Source organism: Anarhichas minor, unplaced genomic scaffold, assembly GCF_050575085.1.
Source record: "Anarhichas minor isolate MPS153535 unplaced genomic scaffold, ASM5057508v1 ptg000045l, whole genome shotgun sequence".
Taxonomy (NCBI): domain Eukaryota; kingdom Metazoa; phylum Chordata; class Actinopteri; order Perciformes; family Anarhichadidae; genus Anarhichas; species Anarhichas minor.
Window position 1 is genome coordinate 1,728,340 of NW_027466491.1, and position 19,498 is coordinate 1,747,837.

General features: G+C 40.6%; 1 protein-coding gene across 10 annotated transcripts in view; it reads right to left on the reverse strand.

Annotated features, from left to right (window-relative positions):
• Positions 1 to 7,378: 7,378 nt before the first annotated feature.
• cald1a (caldesmon 1a) overlaps positions 7,379 to 19,498 on the reverse strand; it is a 49,923-nt gene continuing 37,803 nt past the window's right edge. For 8 of the 10 annotated variants that reach the window (XM_076111384.1, XM_076111376.1, XM_076111385.1 and 5 more), the window contains 9 exons: positions 19,310 to 19,447; positions 15,876 to 15,919; positions 15,550 to 15,625; positions 14,515 to 14,658; positions 14,266 to 14,361; positions 12,542 to 12,610; positions 12,173 to 12,224; positions 10,785 to 10,821; positions 7,379 to 9,079 (listed from right to left, as the gene is read on the reverse strand). In XM_076111384.1, the coding sequence (XP_075967499.1) occupies positions 12,210 to 12,224; positions 12,542 to 12,610; positions 14,266 to 14,361; positions 14,515 to 14,658; positions 15,550 to 15,625; positions 15,876 to 15,919; positions 19,310 to 19,447 (582 nt within the window). In that variant the 3' untranslated portion in view covers positions 7,379 to 9,079; positions 10,785 to 10,821; positions 12,173 to 12,209. The remainder of the gene's footprint in view (positions 9,080 to 10,784; positions 10,822 to 12,172; positions 12,225 to 12,541; positions 12,611 to 14,265; positions 14,362 to 14,514; positions 14,659 to 15,549; positions 15,626 to 15,875; positions 15,920 to 19,309; positions 19,448 to 19,498) is intronic. The other 2 variants (XM_076111378.1, XM_076111381.1) reach the window with 2 other exon arrangements.

The window sequence follows — 19,498 nt, forward strand, 5'->3', positions numbered from 1 at the left end:
ATGACAAAATAAAGCTTTTTCATCTTCTGCCATAGGAGGTTCTCAGGCGACATGAAATAATGAAAATATTAAATGTGTCTTTGTAAACATAAAATAAACAAGACATTCAGTATGATGTGATTCAAATGAAATAGACATTTATGCATTCTAGAAAATTGTCACATTAAAAAGAAATATTTAAAGCAATATTCTGTTAGTCAATGAAACAATCAGTGCTCAGTTTTACTTGCATGCAAACAGGAATGGTGTCCGAGTAGATGTCACAATTACTCAACGTAAAAAAGCCATTATCTTTATAGTTAATGAAGAGGTGAAAAAGCCTTCTACTGCAATGTGCAGGTGGAAAGCACGCACGCTTTTACTGAGTCGGTGTGTCATTAATATAGAATGGGTATGCATGCAATATTTATGACAGCACAAGAGCAGTACTACACATACAAAGTGTAGTACTGCATATAAAGTGAAAGATTCAATTGAGCCTTTTTCCATATAAATATTATGTTCAAGAAAAACACTGATGGAATTATGACACATAATAGCTAAATAGGAGAATTACCTTCTACTTCAGGTACAGCTTCTTCAACTTCTATATAACAAGAACAGAACAAGAACTATTGAGGCCAAATTCTGTTACTGTTGGCCAAAAAACAACAAAAGAATACATGGTCTCACACACACACACACACACACACACACACACACACACACACACACACACACACACACACACACACACACACACACACACACACACACACACACACACACACACACACACACACACACACACACACACGTCGTGAAGCTCAAATTAAATATTTACTGACAAAAACAAGTCATACAAACCGTCTTTCAGTGTCTCCATGACTGAGTGAACAGAATATGGATTAGTGGATCAATAAGCCTGTGGTAAATAGCTTGAGGCTGGGATTTGGTCAAACCTGGAACACTGATATTGCCTCTTGGGATGCACTGAAACCAATGCTGAGGTCTGACATTGTGACCAGAGCTAAAATGATCTGGGATTACAAACTGAGCCTGTGAGTGGTCACGTGTCAGAAAACAAAGCAGATTCACATAACACAACAGGAATAATGGTATTGACATCACCATTTAATTATTTTTATCCAATGCTAATCAGTGGTGGAAGAAGTAATCTGATACTTTGCTTACGTATAAGAACCAATAAGAATCAATAGAAAGAGGCAGTCAAAATCCTAAAGGGGCTAGAGTGGTATCAAGAGAGTAAAATGTTAAATATTTCCCTCTGAAATGTATCGAAGTAAAAGTAACATTAAAACAATCAATAAATATCAAAATTGTACACATAGTACAGCATGTTTGCGTTAATGTACTCGGTTACTTTCCACCACTGATGCTCATAACGGTTTTTATTCTTTTACATGGAAACATCACAATGCTTATTTGACCAAATACTGGCATGCATTACAATAAAAAGCTTTATTTGTATATAAAACCTTGACTGGGCAGTCACTTCAGGAAACCCATCATGCAACCTTTGTCAGTACAGAATTATTCAGAAGCAAACATTGCAGTGCTAACATAGGCTGGAAATAATTTAGATAAAAAGCTACGGTTACACGAGAAGCTGACAGTGTTCACAGTGATGTCAAATGAAGTGTTACAGTCCAAACAGAGAAAACACACACACACACACTATTCCATGGAAAACCTTTCAGCCTCCATCAAAAATAAAACCACAGAATAACTCTTTTTGGTCACCATTTATTAACTCCTTTTAGTCCTGACCCTGGTACACACTTACCTTAACCACTATATATCTATATATAGATATATAGATATAGATCTATATCTATATAGATATATAGATATATAGATATAGATCTATATATATATATATATATATATATATATATATATATATATATATAGATATATATATATATATATAGATATATAGATATATATCTATATCTATATCTTACATTTGATGAACTCGATAAACTTCGATAACAAAAATTGTCTCGCTGTCCTGTCTGTATGTTCTGATACGTCCACCATTGTTTAACTCTCTTCTTTTTGTTATTTTGCACCAATAAAAAAACAAAAAACCCACACTCGGTCAGCTTGCTATGGCCTTTATCACTGACAGACAACACTTAACAGCAGTAGACACAACGGAAACGAGACAATACACACATGAAGGCATGCAGAAGCTTTTACCTTGCTCTTGCTGGGTTTCTACCTCTGAGCAGACATAATAAGGTCAGCTACGTCTTGCAACAGAAGCTTGAAAGTGACATTTTGCTTTCAAAAACACAGTGAATGCTCTCAAAGCCTTCCTCACCTTCCTCACCTTCCTCCCTGAAATAGAGAAGTGAAGGGAATGAACTTTCGGAGCGATTGGTCAAATTCAGCTCAGATCTTTCTGTCGATTTAAAACACTAAAGATTCAATTAAAAAGCAATGAAGGTACTCACGGCATCTCCCCAACTACTTCTTCTCCAGACATCTTGGATTTGAATTACCTGAAACAAAGAGGAAAGCAGACAATCAAAACATCAAGAATCACCAATTCAATTCACCTCACAGAGGACGAGATACATTTTTAATGAACTTGTTTTCAGATAATGGGAGTTTTAATGCAGCTGTCAAACTGACGCAAACACACACACACAACAGACCGAGTTCTCTTGGGATCAATATAATTAGAAGTGGTTATATTTGTTTTGGTGTTTTCATGTTGTTCCCACTGTGATGTATTGTTTGTCCTCTTTGTCTTATCGACTGTTGTGTTTTTACAAGCCCTTGAGGTTTATTGTTCCTCGGACAGATGGGTTGTATTTCTCCTTTCAATGCTTTTATTATTTGTACAAACAACTAAACCAAAAAAAAAAAAACCTTGGCTACATGCTGAGAGATTGGAGCAATTGTAGAATTTGAAATGATTCCACCATGGGCACTGAAAGCAGAGGCGCAGGGCTTTAAAGAGCTCCAGGGCTAATCCTCAGCCATTTCCTCTTGGCAATGATCAAGGCTGCAGGCGGCCGACAGGAGTCTGAACAGCACTGAAACTACCAGGACTGCACGAGTCCGTCAGGGAGCAACTCGTGCATCTGAAGCCACGCGTGTCATATTGGCTCAGATATGTACGCCCGTAAACAATTTTCCAGGTGCTCGAAAGGCTTTGATGTAGAACGCTGCAATAAATGTCCATCGCAACGAGTGTGATTTAGCCTGATACTCATGCATAACGGCTTATTACTCTGTAAAAAAGGGGGAAAGAATCTGATTAGAGTATCAAAAAGCCTCTAGACACACTAGAGGTCTAGTTAAAGGGCATTCTAACAGTTTAACACAAAGATCAGTTTGTCACGAGAAGTTATGGAAGCCCGTTTCCACCTCTGATGAAAAAAATTAAAGATCCAGTAAGTCATAATGAGAAACTTTCTCAAAATAGTGACTTACTATCTCATAAATATGACTTACCATCTCATAAATATGACTTACTATCTCATAAATATGAGTTGCTATCTCATAATTAGGACTTGACATCTCATAATTATGACTTTAGAAAGGCAGCTTCTCCTCTGCTCTGCTCTGTCAGCCCGACTGAGACGGGATACCATGTGGTTCAGCGGTGCCGATCCCTGGAGTGGTCTGTCGCTCCTGTTCCACCGGAGGAGAAGCTGCCTTTTTAAGCCATCATTATGAGATACTAACTCACTATTATGCGATACTAAGTCAGAATTATGAGATGTTAAGTTCATTATTTTGAGAAGGTTTCTCATTATATTGACTTCCAGGATCTTTATTTTTTTTCATCAGAGGCTGGAAATGGGCTTCCATAAGGAGTCCTATACTCAACCCGTGAAAACAGTTGTATGATGGGCCCCGTGGCTCTGGAGGAGCTTTCTAAAGTCAGGAACCTTTATGCTGTCTAATAAAAGACTATTGACTCGCATTGTGAGAAATGCAGGAACCTGCGTTTTAGGAGCTTGAGCCACACTCTGGACTAAAAGTTATAGGCTCCGTTTTTGATCCGTCTCGATATTGTGGGAAATTCGCAGTAAATAGTCCAACACATAAACCCCTGTAAAAAATAACAAACAAGATATAACATGTTAATTAGTGCGCTTTAGAGGTGCTGCTAGGTGGATTTGTGTTTGTGTTTGCCTTTGGACAGAGCCAGGCTAGCTGCTGGTTCAGTCTTTATGCTTCGCTAAACACTCGCTCCTGGCTATACCTTCATATTAAAACAGACAGACATTAGTGCTATTAATCTTCCCAAACTCTCCACAAGAAAGCAAAGCAGCTTATTCATCAAAGTGTCAATATATTATTATGATCTGCTTCTCACAAGTCTGCCAACTTAATGAAAGTGCAATGCTAAGTCACTGGAGTATACAAAAAAGTGACACATAAATCTATAAAAAATAAAAATATGTTCATATGCATTACATATACAGTATATTTCTGAGGATAAATTCCGATCTTTATTTTTTTTAAAGGAACAACATTGGGGTGTTTGGGGCCAAGGTCAAAGGTCAATAAGGCTCTGTATGGTATCTTAAGTCCCCTATTAAATATATATCAGTTACGTGTCAGAACAACCCTTCGACCAGGTTTATTTCCACGGGCTTATAAATCCTCACATCGTAAAAAGCGGTGTCAGTGGGCTGAACGGTGGAGGGGAGCGAGGGTCTATTTTTAAAAATAATAAAGTGTGCTTTTGAACAGGTGTGGAGTTACTCCTCCAGACAATAGGTTTGGCTCACCTCACCGTACTCGCAGTAAATCAATGAGCAGGGTCCCGCATTCAGACGGGCTATTTTTGTCATTGCGGTTTGGTCAGCTGCTGGTTGGGGAGCTTTGTATTTAACAACGCATCTCAGAAGTCTTGCTTCTTAAACATTAACGCTAATCAAGTTGTATCTCAGATTTAATAATACAGACTTATTTGATATATTGAAGGAGTGATGTTGGATCCCCGGTCCGACCCCCCTCCTCACGCCTGGCTACGCTCCTGTTCCCTCTTTCGGAGTCATTCCAAAGGGCCAGCTGCACATTAAATCTCTGCATGCCGTATTTACACCTTCACTATATATATGGTTAATGTCTAAAGTCACGCTTCTGTTCAACTTCTGTTACATATCTGCTCGAATTCAAACAGTGTGGTGCCTGGGGTCCCTGTGTGGTTGTTACACGCGTGATCAGATGGAGCAGCTGATGTCAAACGGACGAGGAAAGAGAAATGTGAAGAGGAGAAAGACTGAGAAATAGAGGAATACCATCTGGTTGGAGAAAAAGCACTGACTGGAAACCCAGAAATAATTCACAGTGTATGACGGTTGTCATGGCTGGGGTATTAAACGTGTATTTGCTTTAATGCATGCGGCCAGTCCCCGTCTGGCTGGAACTGTGAAATAACACACAGTCTGACAGCGGCAGGAATGCTGCGGGTGCTGGTTTGGGCATTAGGCAGTATTAGTCAAAGCCTGAAGCATGCTACCAACACCGCTGTCTCAGGGGCGAGCTCAGCACCTTCCTCACCACCATATCAGCTCGGATCAGAACACATAAAAGAAAAAACATAAAACTTTAAGACTCTACTTAAGAACAAATGTCTGAGCCAATCTAATTCAGCGTTGGTGACTTGGTAGGAGTAACAGCTAGTTTGTTAGATCATGCTGGGGAGGTTTAGGAATCTCAGACGACAGAATTCACTTCAGCTTTTGTAAAATGAACATTTCAGTGTCATTAGAAATGGCAAAATATGAAGTGTACTTCAATGTCAATTCAAACAATGCATTTGACCTTTTTGCCATCATGCAGAGAGAGGTCATGCTCAGATCTTACCTCCTGTATATCCCCGAGGAAGAGATAGGATTAGCAGCCAATTCAGGTCGGATTCTTTCACATCCAGACGAACACAAGTTCAATCATCACCCCCCGCCCATCTAAAAAGCACACTTAATACAACTCTGTCCATCATGTGACCACATATCTCTTCTGTGACTGGTGGGGTTGTCAGTTCTATTGTTGGAGGCAGAAGATGAGTTACACCTGGAGAGGAATGCTGCCTTCAAGTGCTCCACGTAATCTGCCACATTCAAGGCCAGAAATTGGAAATACAACTTGATCCCAAAGTCTGGGGTGGAAAAAAAACAGATCTTGTCAAGCATTTCTGTTTTATTGTTTTCATTTATTTTGAGAATTGAGACAGCACACAGCTGCTTCCTGCTTAATTCTGAGTATAGTAGAAAAGGCATGCAACAGAGTTTATAGATGAATGCCAAACACACCTTGATTATGACGGAATCCTGAACACTAGCTAATTATTACAATAGTTCTGAGAGCACTTGAAGGCAGCAGAGGACTTGACTATATGACTCCCAAATGTGTCCTTTAAATGTGTCTATGCTTGATATTACATGCTATGTGCTACAAGGGCTTTACTCAGCTATTGTTCTTATTATGGATTCATCTATTGATTCTTTTTCTGATTAAGTGATACATATTTTAGTTTCTAAAATTATTTTCTTTCTTTACCAACAATCACAAACCAAACTTAACTTGACTTTGTTAGTGTTGGCTAACAGATGGCTACCTGAACTCAGAGCGTTATCTCACATATCCCACACAAACGAACACACGTGATATCCCGACAGTGTACATATCATTTCACGTTACCTCAAATAAATCCCCGTTTGCGCCGTCGTAGATAGTTCTTCTCTTTACACATCCATGGTGCCATCTCTCCGAGTAGCACACACCGGAAGCAACACGCCTCTTATCTGACAAAGCTAGCAGTTAGCCATTTTCACCCCCGAGAACCACTCCACGTTAAATGTGCATTATTTTATAAGTGGTTTGGTTTATAAAAAAATAACAGGTAGGTGGGCACCGAAGTGTTTCATGTTACGTTTTTCTTACAAAGATAAACTTCCACGCCTGTGCTGTACGAGATAATCCACATGTCTGTTCAAGAGGGCACCTTCTGACAACAGCTGGCAAACAGCCAATCAAATTGCAGCGGTGCAACAAGCAATCAGCCCGACGCGGCATCAGATGTGTTGCTTTCATTGCCAAAGACGTCGGGCATGCGCATTGTTGATTTCCCAACTTCGAGCCCCGAAGGCACTTAACATTGCGAGCTTGTAGGCCTTTCCAGGCAAGTGCAATAGATTGGAACCGACAAAACGCACGCGCACTCAACCACTGAGCTTAAATGTGAGAATAATGCTAAATAACAGCATCATTAATCCAGATTTATATTTATTCATAAATTACTCTACTGGGTTAAGTGCGTTTAGCCACCAGGGTTTTCTGTTTAAAGTAGCATGAGGAAAAGAAAATGTTGCTTGGGAAAAACATAGAAAATGAATGAACAATGTGGAATACCTCAATGTCTTTATTGCTGTTGTTGAGTGAAGCATACAATGTTTAAAACATTCATCCAGTTGGAAACTGCCCACTTGTATGACATTGGGAGTGTTTAGAGAGGCTACAGATAGTGTGTTTTGCATAGGCTTTGCGCTACACAAACAAGTGTCTGGTTAAACATGGAAGAACTTTAAAAAACATAAAATGGACAAAAGGTTGTAGAAACAAAACAAAAACATTGTGAAACCACTGTATTAAAAACAAACATAAATGTCACATTAAATCACATTTAGGTCAAGCTCCCCTGCTCTTTTCAGGAGCCATGGAATGTGATTGTCAGACTTTTGAGCAGTAACATTGATCAATGTAATGCCCTGGCAAACCAATAATATCATCAAAGCTTGTGTCGCGCAAAAAACTATCGAAGGGAACGTGCTACTTAAGACCACATCAGTGAAAAATAAACATGGAAATCATAAGTCTTAATATCATATTGAGTTGCTTTGAGGCTATCATTTACCTCAGCTGTCATACATGTTTTGATTGCAATCATAAGGCCAGAAGACTTACATAGTGGTAAATATCCTTGTATTGTACTAGTATCTTGCTATATATGCTTCGGCACCCTGATTTTACTTTAAATGCCATCAATTAGAAAATGATCGCTGAGCGAAAGAGTGTGCATAGAGGCAATAAAGAAGAGTTAGTAATTATTAGAAGTTAAGGTAGATTCTAAAAAAAAGAGGGTTGGTTTGCAGATTTCCTACATTGTAAAACCTACAGCGAAGGCACCTTGTCCACCTGCTTTTTAAGAGGAATGTCTGAAGATTTTAAAGTGATCAAACAGGCACAAAAGCTACAAAAACAGCGAGAAATAGAAAAGGACAAAACACATTAAAACATAAATAAAATAACACAAAGGATAATACATGTCATAATGGCCTTCTGAATATTCAACACTCTTATTACCACCAAAATCAACTGCCTGTTGTTGAAACGTTTCTGGATACAAAAAAAAGAAGCAAAAATACCTTTTGTAATGAGTATAAAAATGTTATATAAGATACAGTATGATAGGTCATATTCAAAACATCACATGTGCTAACATATATTACTCAGACCATTGCTGCACTATTGGTAAGACAATAATAAAAGTGAAATCAGCTAAATTCTAGAAGTGCTTATATTTCTATCCTGAACTGGTGAACGTTGAATAAAATAGCAATGTGTGAAGCTTTTGCTTTAAATATAAATACAAAAAAGAGATGGAAAATGTACTGTATGAGGGAGAGAACTGATTGCACCCATCTCTTTGGAATGTGGAAACTTTTAACTCCTCTATTCCGTCTCTATCCAAACTGTCGACATGGAGTACAACAGATAAATCTAAATTTAATTATTTTTTTCTTCCTGACAGGATTGTATAAAGTAATTAGTAATAGTAATTACAAATGTCCAAATTTCACAGCATTTAGTTTCTTTTAGAAAGCAAGAATCATTGTGCAAATGCACTATACGTGGCAACCGTACAAAGATATGATGCTGTTTCGGTACAGTGCTTGGACAGCGTCTCTCCTGTCCCTCCGTTTTCTTGGGTTTCCTCTTGGGAGTGTAATCATTATTTGGTTCTTAAGACAAAGTCAAAGGAAGAGTCTTGGATTGTCGTGGTCCCCAGCTTTAGTGGCTCCTTCAAGACATTAGTGTCCCATACCTGGTGAAAGACACAAAACGAGTCCATCAGCGGCGTTACTACAAGCCTGCAGACAGGTGTGAGTTAATAACTCTGATCTTGTGACAAAGAGGGTCAAACCAAGCAACAAACACCACGTGTGGTTAACTGCAGTCAGTGTGCAGTTTAAAGGCCGCTATGCCTGCTTTAATAAAACTTTGACTGTCAAACTTAATAAAAAAGACCCTCAGCTCTTCCAATCTTTTTCATTTTTTTTTTTACTACGAATCAAAATGATTTTTACTGCTTTTGTTTCTGGGTCAGAATTATTAAAATTACAATTCTATTAACAAGACAACAACTTTGAGAGAGAGATTTTTTTGGGGGTCTTTGCTTGATTGACAGATCTACTAGTGCTGCTTGCTTGCCTCACTTTAGCTCCGCCCAGCCTCAACTCAAAACGTGCTCTTATTTAGATTTGCAGGCTCCGAGAATTTGACAAAATGGCGATAAACATGAATCCAAAATCAGACTTGCAAACATTATAAATGTCTGTTGGTCATTTAAATTTTGAATTTAAATGACCAGAATTGGAAGTTCTCCAATAGAGCCAAGCATGTGGAGAGTGTGAGGCTGCTAACTCACATGTGGTCTCAAATGTCTGCAAGCTTCTGCAGCCAACTACTGAATTACAAAATCTATACAAAGCCTCGGTCATCCTCTGAGTCAGACTGTGATGGTGTGCTAATCTCCAACATACCAGCAATAATTGTGACAAATCAGCCTGGCAGGAACACTGCCTCTCACACTCGTAACACGAGAGGCAGCACCGCGGCCTGAGCAGCACAAGTTGAGGTGCACACGAGTGGCAAAGCTGAAAGCTTTGAGTGGCGTCAAGATGGCTGTTGAGTGGGTTTACAGAGGTGAAATTGGTGTGTATTTATGTGTGTGTAATGCTGTGCGCTGAACAACCCACATGTAGAGATTCGCTCAAGGCCAAAGCCCTTCTTTTGCCCGCTGGGAGAACAAAAGGAGGAGGAGGCGGCGCTCAGTTCGGATTTTAAAATAGCAAGCAATGCCCTAAGTGGCATCCTAAAACGGTGAGGCGGCCAAACAGCGAACTGAAAAAGACTGCAGGGAAGGCTGTGATGGTTTTGTAACACATGGTGGCATATAAATCAAAGAGCCAGGGACGAGATGGCACACTTATGGAGAAGGTCACACCCCCAGTCTCTGAAAGAATTACCGCCTTGTAAAAGTGCTGGGACATTTCTCCCAACAAACACAATTGGACATGTTTGCTGGTGAGAGGCCAGTGAGGGATCATGTCCGTGAGACACCTGGATATTGGTGGAATCAAAGGATATTTTTCAGACTGTAGAGCTTCCCTTTAAACTTAGCCTGTGTATTGTCAGCAAGTAGGCTGCCTACAAGTACAAGTAGGTTACTTTCTGGGTAAAACCTCTCAACTCATTTTGGTAATTTCTATGTTTTTACTTTAACTAAAAGAGTAAGCTGTTCTGTTTTAGTTTCTAAAACCAATTAGAAAAATAAAAAAGGACTGCAGCTAAGCTAAGAAAAAGGTGTAATTTCAGAGGTTCTGAAAAGTTGAAATGTTGGAGCCACAGGTTTGCCATCCAGTATGCATGCTCGCATTTCCGCCCACCCATTTGTGTGTTCTCTTGCACACAGATTAACGAGCTCTACAGTTACAAGCTGACACTTCGGGTGCCTTGTAAAAACTCACCGTTGGCGACTGATTTGGTCTCCCCTCTGCCTGCCACCTGCAAGACACGAAGAACAGGAAGGTGACGAGGCGGCAACGACGAAGACAGACGCAGAGAGGTAGCAAAACATACTTGCAAAGCCTACAGTCAAAGCAGAAAGGGCCTAGAACCACTTCTGAGCTCACACTTCCACCTATACAGACTGTTGAACCTATCCAGGTCTGCCTCAACAATCATTAGCCTGCTCATCTTGCCTTCCCTGACATCACAGCATAGCATGGTTAGCTAATGACAAGGCCGCTAACCGCTACCTTTCCTTTCCAGGGCCTGTTTTACGTCAGTGCAGACCGCCGCCTGGTGCCCTCCAACCCAACTACTCACTGTGGCGGACCACAGCCTCCGGTCCGCACGGCAGCTGTTGGCTGCAGGGACACACTGCTACCAGTGTAGGAAGGAAGGAAGGTTTATACTAAAGTTAAGTGGGTAGGTGGGACATCTTTGTCTTTTTAAAATGTGGGGCTTCAGTCCTACGTTGCAGCTCTACAAACACAGCTTTATCTATGTATAAAAAATAGAGATAAGACAATGTATTCATGTCAGGTTTAGCCAGACTTGTTTGAAAATGTGAGGTGATAACAGTGATTCAATAATGTCAAACAGCCATTGTGCAACTCAGCAAAGGCGTCTTCCTTGTAAAGAATGCTGTAAACAGCTTCTCCATTAGGGCAATATAAAGTCAAGTGAAGTTGGACTGAGAGCGGTGATTTGTGGTTGTCAGAAGAGGGAGCGGTGATGTGATACAGCCATTTATGAAAAGCGTTCAGACTGCAGTTGGACAACAGGCGAAAAGGTTTTTTTACGACGCAGAATTTACACGGAACTGTAATCTTCTGGATTTTGTTGAGTCAGCCTTAACAAGTTATGGGTGTTAATGGAGTCGACGGCGCGAGGCTTTACAATTGGCTTAACGATGACTTCATTGATATGTTCTCTTTGTTCCTTTTTATTTTACAGCACTTGGAACATTTGTCACACACGCTTTACAGGTTTCATTCCTAAATGTGCTTTTTGGAAAGCAATTGATGTTTATTGCTCAACGTTTACAAAATGCACATAATTACATCCTCTAAAAGGTTGTGAGTTTGTGTGTGAAGGGACTTGAATAATATTCAGAGAGAGAGAGAGAGAGAGAGTATGCCACAACACATTCTTCAAATCATAAATACTGTGGACCGAAACTCTTAAGATATAATCATTATGATTAAAATAAGCAGCAGCGTCCAACCACAGCAGAACAGAGCAGAGCTTTGCCAACAACACAGAGCAAAAAGTGGACAGTGTGACAGCAGAGCGTGAGGTCATTCTGTGATAAGCGCTTTGAAGAAACATAGAACAATTAAACCTTTACCTCTCCAGGCTTATTCCAGATTAAACGGTGAGGTCAACTAGCTATGAGAGTTCTTTAAAACAAAAACAAACATAAGTGAATGTTACTCCGATTCCTGCCACACCAGCGTCAAGATCTTGAGATTATTATTATTATAATTACAATATTCCTACACCATGTCTTTAACAGAACGTTCCCTTGATTGACATCTGGAAAACTATGAAAAACCACAGGAAATCCTTTTAAGACCACAAACCAAATTGGCATGGTTAAAACTACATCTGGATGCTCATTTGGATTTTCCCAGATGTTTGAGACCGAAACACTGATCATCACCATACAAAGTCCTCAGCATGATACTAGGGAATAGTTTAAATAAAAACTAGCTACCTTGGTTGGAGAGGAACCTTTGTTTTCCCATAGACTCCTCTTGTTGGTGACGTCAACCGGCTTCAGGTCCTGTCAGAGGGGAAGGCAGAGAACGAAAGGCAAAGACAAAGCATCACATCAGCGGTGCTCAGAGGGCCCAGCGTTTGTAGGTCAATTTGAAAATAGTTTGTCATTATGCGACAATGACAGAGTATCTGAGGTGTAGAGGAGAGGGAATGACAGAGGAGGACCGAGAGCTTGAGGAATGAGAGCAAAGGTTGACAGACACCGTCAAGCAGAGAGGTGTTTGTCTAAAGGAAGTGGAAAATAGCACTCTCACTACGGGTCTGAGGCAATTCTTCTTCAAGACACTCCATATGTTTGAATATTGGGAAAGCTTCGGCAAAAGAGTTCCAGTTTTGTCTGATGGAAATATTTACTTGTTGGACACTCTCTTTCATATCCTCAGTCTCTCCTGCTGTGTGTTACCTTTTTGAGCACAAGCAGAAATCTGCGACATGGAAAGCTCCAACATAAATATTTGTGTGAAATACGGTTAAGAGTGGAGAGAGGCATGATGACGCTGGCATGGAGCCACACACATGAGCCAGACTGAGAAAAAAAGCTTATGATAAGCTTAAGATAAAATGCTTCAGTGACACTGTATACAAAACTCATGCCAAGTCCTCAATATCTATATGTACTGTATATGTATGTTATGACACATGTAACAGTGGACTGTAGCAAGCTCAGACAATGGAGAAGCTTCTTTACTTTGTGGCCACCAGGGGGTGCCAGACAGACACCATCTCAACCTGCATCATTTATAAATGATTATTAGATATCTGCAGTACAAAACATAATGATAATAATAATGATGGGCTGATATAGGAGGGAGAGTACTGCATTTGATCATGATTGCTGGAATGATTGCAGTTCAGATGTTACAGGGTCACTGTTCCAATGCACAACTGACTACTGAATCCTTAAGACACATACAAATGATAATAGTAAGCTTTTTAAAACGTTTTGAACAAAGTAAATGTTGCATTAATGTATTCTGTCTCAATTTCAAGCACAGTTCATCACATTGTTCCAACTGAGTCCGTCCCACTTCAAACCAGTACGAATAGCACAGAATATTCTTTTAAATGTGTCCATATAGCGTTTTTCTCTGGCAAAAAAAAGCATTTTTTTGTGAAGCATGGGTTTTGTTTCTATGTCAACAATATCACCACTCTAACTGCCGGTGTACCATCCCCCCCTTTGCGTTTTACTATCTATTTAAGCTGTCAGTTTGTTTGACTTTGTTCTTTCACCATGAGCACCGACCGGAGGATGCGTGCCCTCATACACTTTGCATGAGGATGATCTGACAGCCGTAGAGCAAGGAGGATGCGGGTGTGTGACACAATCTGTCGGACAAAAACAAGCTTCTGCTCCATTTTCGTGGTTAATAAGAGTCCCGCCCAGAACAAAAAGGTCAGAGTGCTCAGAAAGACACTGGGTGCAGCGCTTTTTCTTTTGGCCGCTGCATAACTCTCTCCTCATTGGGAACAAATTGTTCCTTTATTTTTTTCCAGGGTCTTTAAAGTAGATATTAGATCCTCAGATTTAAAGAAAAATATCTTTGAAATCTACACATATCTAAAGAACCATAATGCAGGTCCATTAAAGTAGCTGTTGTATGTCGGACTCTGAGCTGTACAGTACACGTACTGTACTTCCTGGCAGCAGCGACCTACCGTTGGCCTTCCTCCTGACGTTTTGCCGCCCTCCGGGGTTTTATTCAGCCAGTCGTTAATGCGACCCGCCACGCCTGTCTTCATCACAGCTGCTTCCTGTTTGGATAGGGTCAGAGGTCAGCTGAGCCTGGTCGTCATCAGCAACAAGGCAGAGCAGGAAGTGCCAGTGAATTGGGCTCTTTCCTCTCTCTCTCTGCTCACACAGCGTTTCATCAACTTTATCACATCCTCCACCACCTCAACTCTTACCTTGAACGGGCTTCCGCCACTTCCAGGTGTGCCGAACACGTTGCCTTTCTCCCACATGCTCTTGATGCTTCGCATGCTGTCTGTGACCATGGGGAGATCTACTGCTCCAGAGCGAGGGGATCGAGATTCCTTGTTCTCCCTCTGCTGATACAAAGTGGTTAAATTGGGATTAAATTGGTGAATAGCAGAGATGGCTGTTCAGATCAAAGCTCAGATACCGGTCGACAACAACGACTGAGCTGCTATTAATGACGAGAATAATGTGAGAAATTACTACAGTGTATGTGATACAACATTTAGGCTCAGAAAAGGTACCAAGAATGGAATCAGATCAGGTCAGGACATTGTAATCTCGTCAGTCTTAAGTAAGTACAGGATTCTATAGATTTGTCTCAGCCATGTTGCTCTAATCTGATTATAATTGACTTACATTACGTTATTTGCTATCTGACACGTGATGTTGACGCCACATCCAGGATAGCCTTAGCCCCGTTGTCTGGCTTTGACAGACAAGTTTTATTTTGTTTTCTATTGTGTTTCTGACTGGGAACCACACAATACCGTTAGTAATATAACAAAAGAAAAAATTGATTTTATTTTAATGGAAGATGCACAAAGATCGAGTTGGCTATGAAATACTTAAGTCGGCCACTTATTTTATTTGTTATTATAATTATTGTTATTTTAAAGCATGGGAGACGAGGAAACCATGAGGATAAACTACGCTTCTTTTTTATCTTTTTTACAATCTATTTGAAATAAATACATGTCATTTAAAAAGATATAGGAGTACATGTAATACCTGATAGTTGTCTATTGGTTTTGTGTATGTGTTCCTGCAAGAAGTCTTGTTACATTTTTGATGTTTGCTATAAAGCTGGGCCTTGTAATCCCAAGCGGGATAGTGCAAATGTTTTGCATGACACAGAGATAAAAACTTAATAAGACGAATGTCATGTGTCACCCACGCTGATGTCACAATACCGCCAAAATGCTTCAACATTTTTGCAATTTTACAGTGGAGGAAAAGCTAACCTGAGCAGCTGAAGTGTACTGCTCCAGCCGGTTGTCTATCTTGGACACCACGGGAGAATGAGACGCCTTCACTGTGCTGCTGGGCAGAAGAAAATGGTTAGCGAACACAGCATGGGACCACTCTGGATATTATACACAGTGTGGTCAGCCATCTTTACTGCCTTGAGAAGAAGACATTTGCAACCCCAAGAGGGATTTAAACCCTGGGGTACATTTCTTTCTATTCAGCAGAACAGGACTACAAGGCTTACATGCTCCACTAAAAGCTTTGTTCGTGGGAAAAACAACAACATGATCTGTTGAATGATGCTTCAGTATGTTTTTACCTCTTCTGTGCCGACTTGTTCAGGAACTCTGCCCTCTCCCCAATCTGTTGAGAAAGGTTATGGGAGTTCTAGGTTAATAAATATTGCAGTGATGTTCCTCATATGCACACACCGCTACAACACATTTCCATTGACTCTTCAGTCACTTCAAAACAAATGTTAAAACTAACCTTCATTTTGATTTCCATGCTTCTATTATGTCTTTGTAGTATGAGTAGTTTCATCTAAGTCAATATGTAGACACACAAGATATTACTGGTCCTTATGGTTCATAATTTAAATAATTGCCAATAATAGTCTTTTAAAGGTGGATATATAATTTTGTCTATTTTTATTCATATGCTGGATCCTTCTGAACAGCAACACACAATGTAAGTAATTGTTCCCTCCCTGTGCAAAATGCTCTGAAAGGCATGCACAAACGCACAAAAACTCACACACACACACACACACAGCAAAAAACACAGCAAGTTTTTTTTCTGCTATGTGCTGTTGGATTGTGGGAGACTCAGAGGATTGTTTATGATATTCTTAAAAAAAAGAGGGGGCAACACACGGTTCCTTAGACCCTCACAAAAAAAAACCCACTAAACGGACAAAAGGCGAAACTCACTCCCCCTCCCCCTGTGAAAAGGGACATTGCGATCGGCTGCTACCGAATGTGGGAGTTCCCAAAATACTCCCCGACAGGAAATTCCCCATTCTGAGACGTGTTTTAAAGAGCCATAGCCATCCGAACGCAGTTACAGTAATCCTGTTAACCCTAATCGCTTTCCTGCATCCCAGCAGCCTGTCGTTCGTTCCGTCGCTCTGTCCTTCTCTCACGGAGAACACTGTGCTTTATCTCCAGCACAGAGCAGGGTTATGCTGGTTTACTGCTGATAACATGCGGGCGAGCTCCCGGGACTGTGTGTTTCCACTGGGGAGGTGATTGCTGCTATGTTTCACTGTTGTTGATGTTTTAGTCACAATATGACAGTTGGGCAAAAAAAATAAAAAAATAAAGAAAAAAAATGTATGTTCTCAATGGCATGCATGCAATTTTAAAAAACGACTGTTGACTGGTGTCTAAGAACTGCCCGCGCTGGGTTGGGGGACAATATACAATGCAACTACATTATACCGGGGTAATAGTGTCACATAAATAAAAACAAAAAGGGTTACACTGCGAAGCAACAATTCATACACACAGCACAGAGTGTAGTGTATGAAAAGTAAAACAGACAGATGCCCCCACACACACACACACACACACACACACTCACACACACACTCAGCTGCACCTACGGTGAACATCACCACAAAGTAAAGTTGTGTCTGTGAGGCGAGTGCAGCATGGTGGAAAATTACAGTTGAACATTATTTACAAAACTGACCACAAACAAAGTGATCGATTCCAGAGCTACCACAAATGTGTGCAGAAATGTTCATTCACCTATTTGCAGTTTACATTCATTGTTAAAATAGCTAAGTCGTACATGCTGGCATTTCACTGGTGTGCTGTGACGTAACGAATAGAGATTTTTATGATACCTGAACTTGAGTATTAGCTGACACAGAGTACCGTTCCAATGCCAGTGTGTTAAAAACACGTTTGTTTTACTGCTGGGATTCACAAGTATAACATTTTGCCAAATTTCCTGCACCTGCCTGATCCAAACCGCACATGAGCAAGTCTCAGCAGAGATGAGAAAGAAGCGAGATGGCTCACTCGTCAGCTTCCATCATCGATTTTTCGTACAGCATTGGGTTTTTTTCCGGAGCAGATGATTAAAGTGGCTGAAGAGTGAGCTGTTTTGCTTCGTTCTCATTTCTGCTGAGAGTTGCACATGCGCAGCACCGTTCAGGCAGCATGTACGGATCGAGAAGCGAGTGACACAAGTTGCTGTCGTTAGTGTGAGGCGTAAATTATCTGACCCGCTTACTCGCTGATACCCAATCCAGCATTTTAGGCTGTATCGGAGGCATTCCTGATCCTGCTATTGGTATCGGAACAACTCTACTGGTGAGTTTACCACAGTGGGACGATGTAAAAATGAAAAGAATCACCCAACCCTTGTATGGAAGGTTACTCGTTAATCTTCAAACGTATTTTGTTCAAACAGAAGCCTTTCTGCATTTGAGTTTTAACTCTGTTGACCAACAACACTTCAAACCAATTCGCTGTTGAGAAATATCCAGTTAACACAGTTTTAACCTCAATACTGTATTGAGGTTTCAGAAAGTAGGCCTAACTTCTGCAGCATAAGAATGTAGCCCTGGCCTGTTTTCAGCCATGAATCTGGAGTCTCACCAGGACGGGCCAGATGGATATTACTGCTAACTGTCACTAATTTGATTTTCTCCACTGGCTGAAAATCCCCCTCGATTTCCAGCGTGTGGGAGTTGGCTGTTGGCAACATCTATTCACATTTGAGTTGATTAAACGTTCCTTCGCCGTGACAAACATTTATCTTTGGGTGAGGTGGGGAGGGCCACGCGCTGGGTTTGATTCAGGCTGCTTTTCCTATTGCAGCGTTGCTTGTGACAAACAGGTTGACGTGTCAGCAGAATTTCAAAGTGAACAGCGAAATGAAATCCAGAAAAACTTGCCAGTTCTCCCCCTAGTTCATTCAGGGTCTTTCTATTTCTGAACACCTTCATCTCAGTCAGATAACACTTCATGCAGAGAGCTAAAAGAGGTGAGAAGGGCAGGAGCGGGTCATCTGGCACTTAATCTCTCCAAATATTTTGAATGTTTAGCTTGAGCTTTGCTGCACTGCCGGATGAGTGGGATTTGCAGGTTTTGGAGAACTATTATATCGAATCCATTTGGCTGACAACTGTACTGGACGGATTTATATACAGACAGGAAAAAAAGGCAAAGTTTTTTATAGTTACACTTGTTTAAAATATCGGAATGAAAAATCTGTGTTTATGAAAAATTGTCTGATTAATTGACTAAAGCCCTGACTCGGGCAGCTATTGTCTTATCATAGCTTAGCTATGCAGGAGGCTGTAGTAAGAGCTACTATAAAATAATGCTACTATAATAAGAGCGTAGGGTAACGTTAGCAGCTCTGGCATGATCTTTATTTGATTTTGGAAAGTTAAGCAGCCAAACAGGGTTTCACATTTTTCACTATCAAACTTAGAATACTAGGACTAACTAGCTCTGAAAAGCAACACAAGAACATTGTTGCTTCTACGATTACTTCTTCTACTTACATACTTCTAGCACAACAGCATGCATGTTACCATCAAGACTGAATCGTCTAAAATCAAAGACCAACTGTTTGAAGAATGTAATATATATATATATATATATATATATATATAGTATGAAGCAACAATAACTATGAGCCAAAACGGTCAATTGGCCAATAAAACAGCACTGACATTCTTCTGTTGAATGCGTAGAGGGAGAGGTTGGAGGTTAAAAATGGCGGACCGACCTTCAGAGAGGAGCCTCGAGGGCTGACACACTTGAAGGGTCTGCCCTCCCCGTCCATAGTGTCCTCCACCTTCTGTCTCTTCTCAGCTGCCTCTGCTCTCCTCCTTTCAATCTCCTCCTTCATCTTCCTCTTCTCCTCCTGAGACAAGACAGATGTGTTGAGAGTTGAGGCAGTTCAGCAGATGCAGTG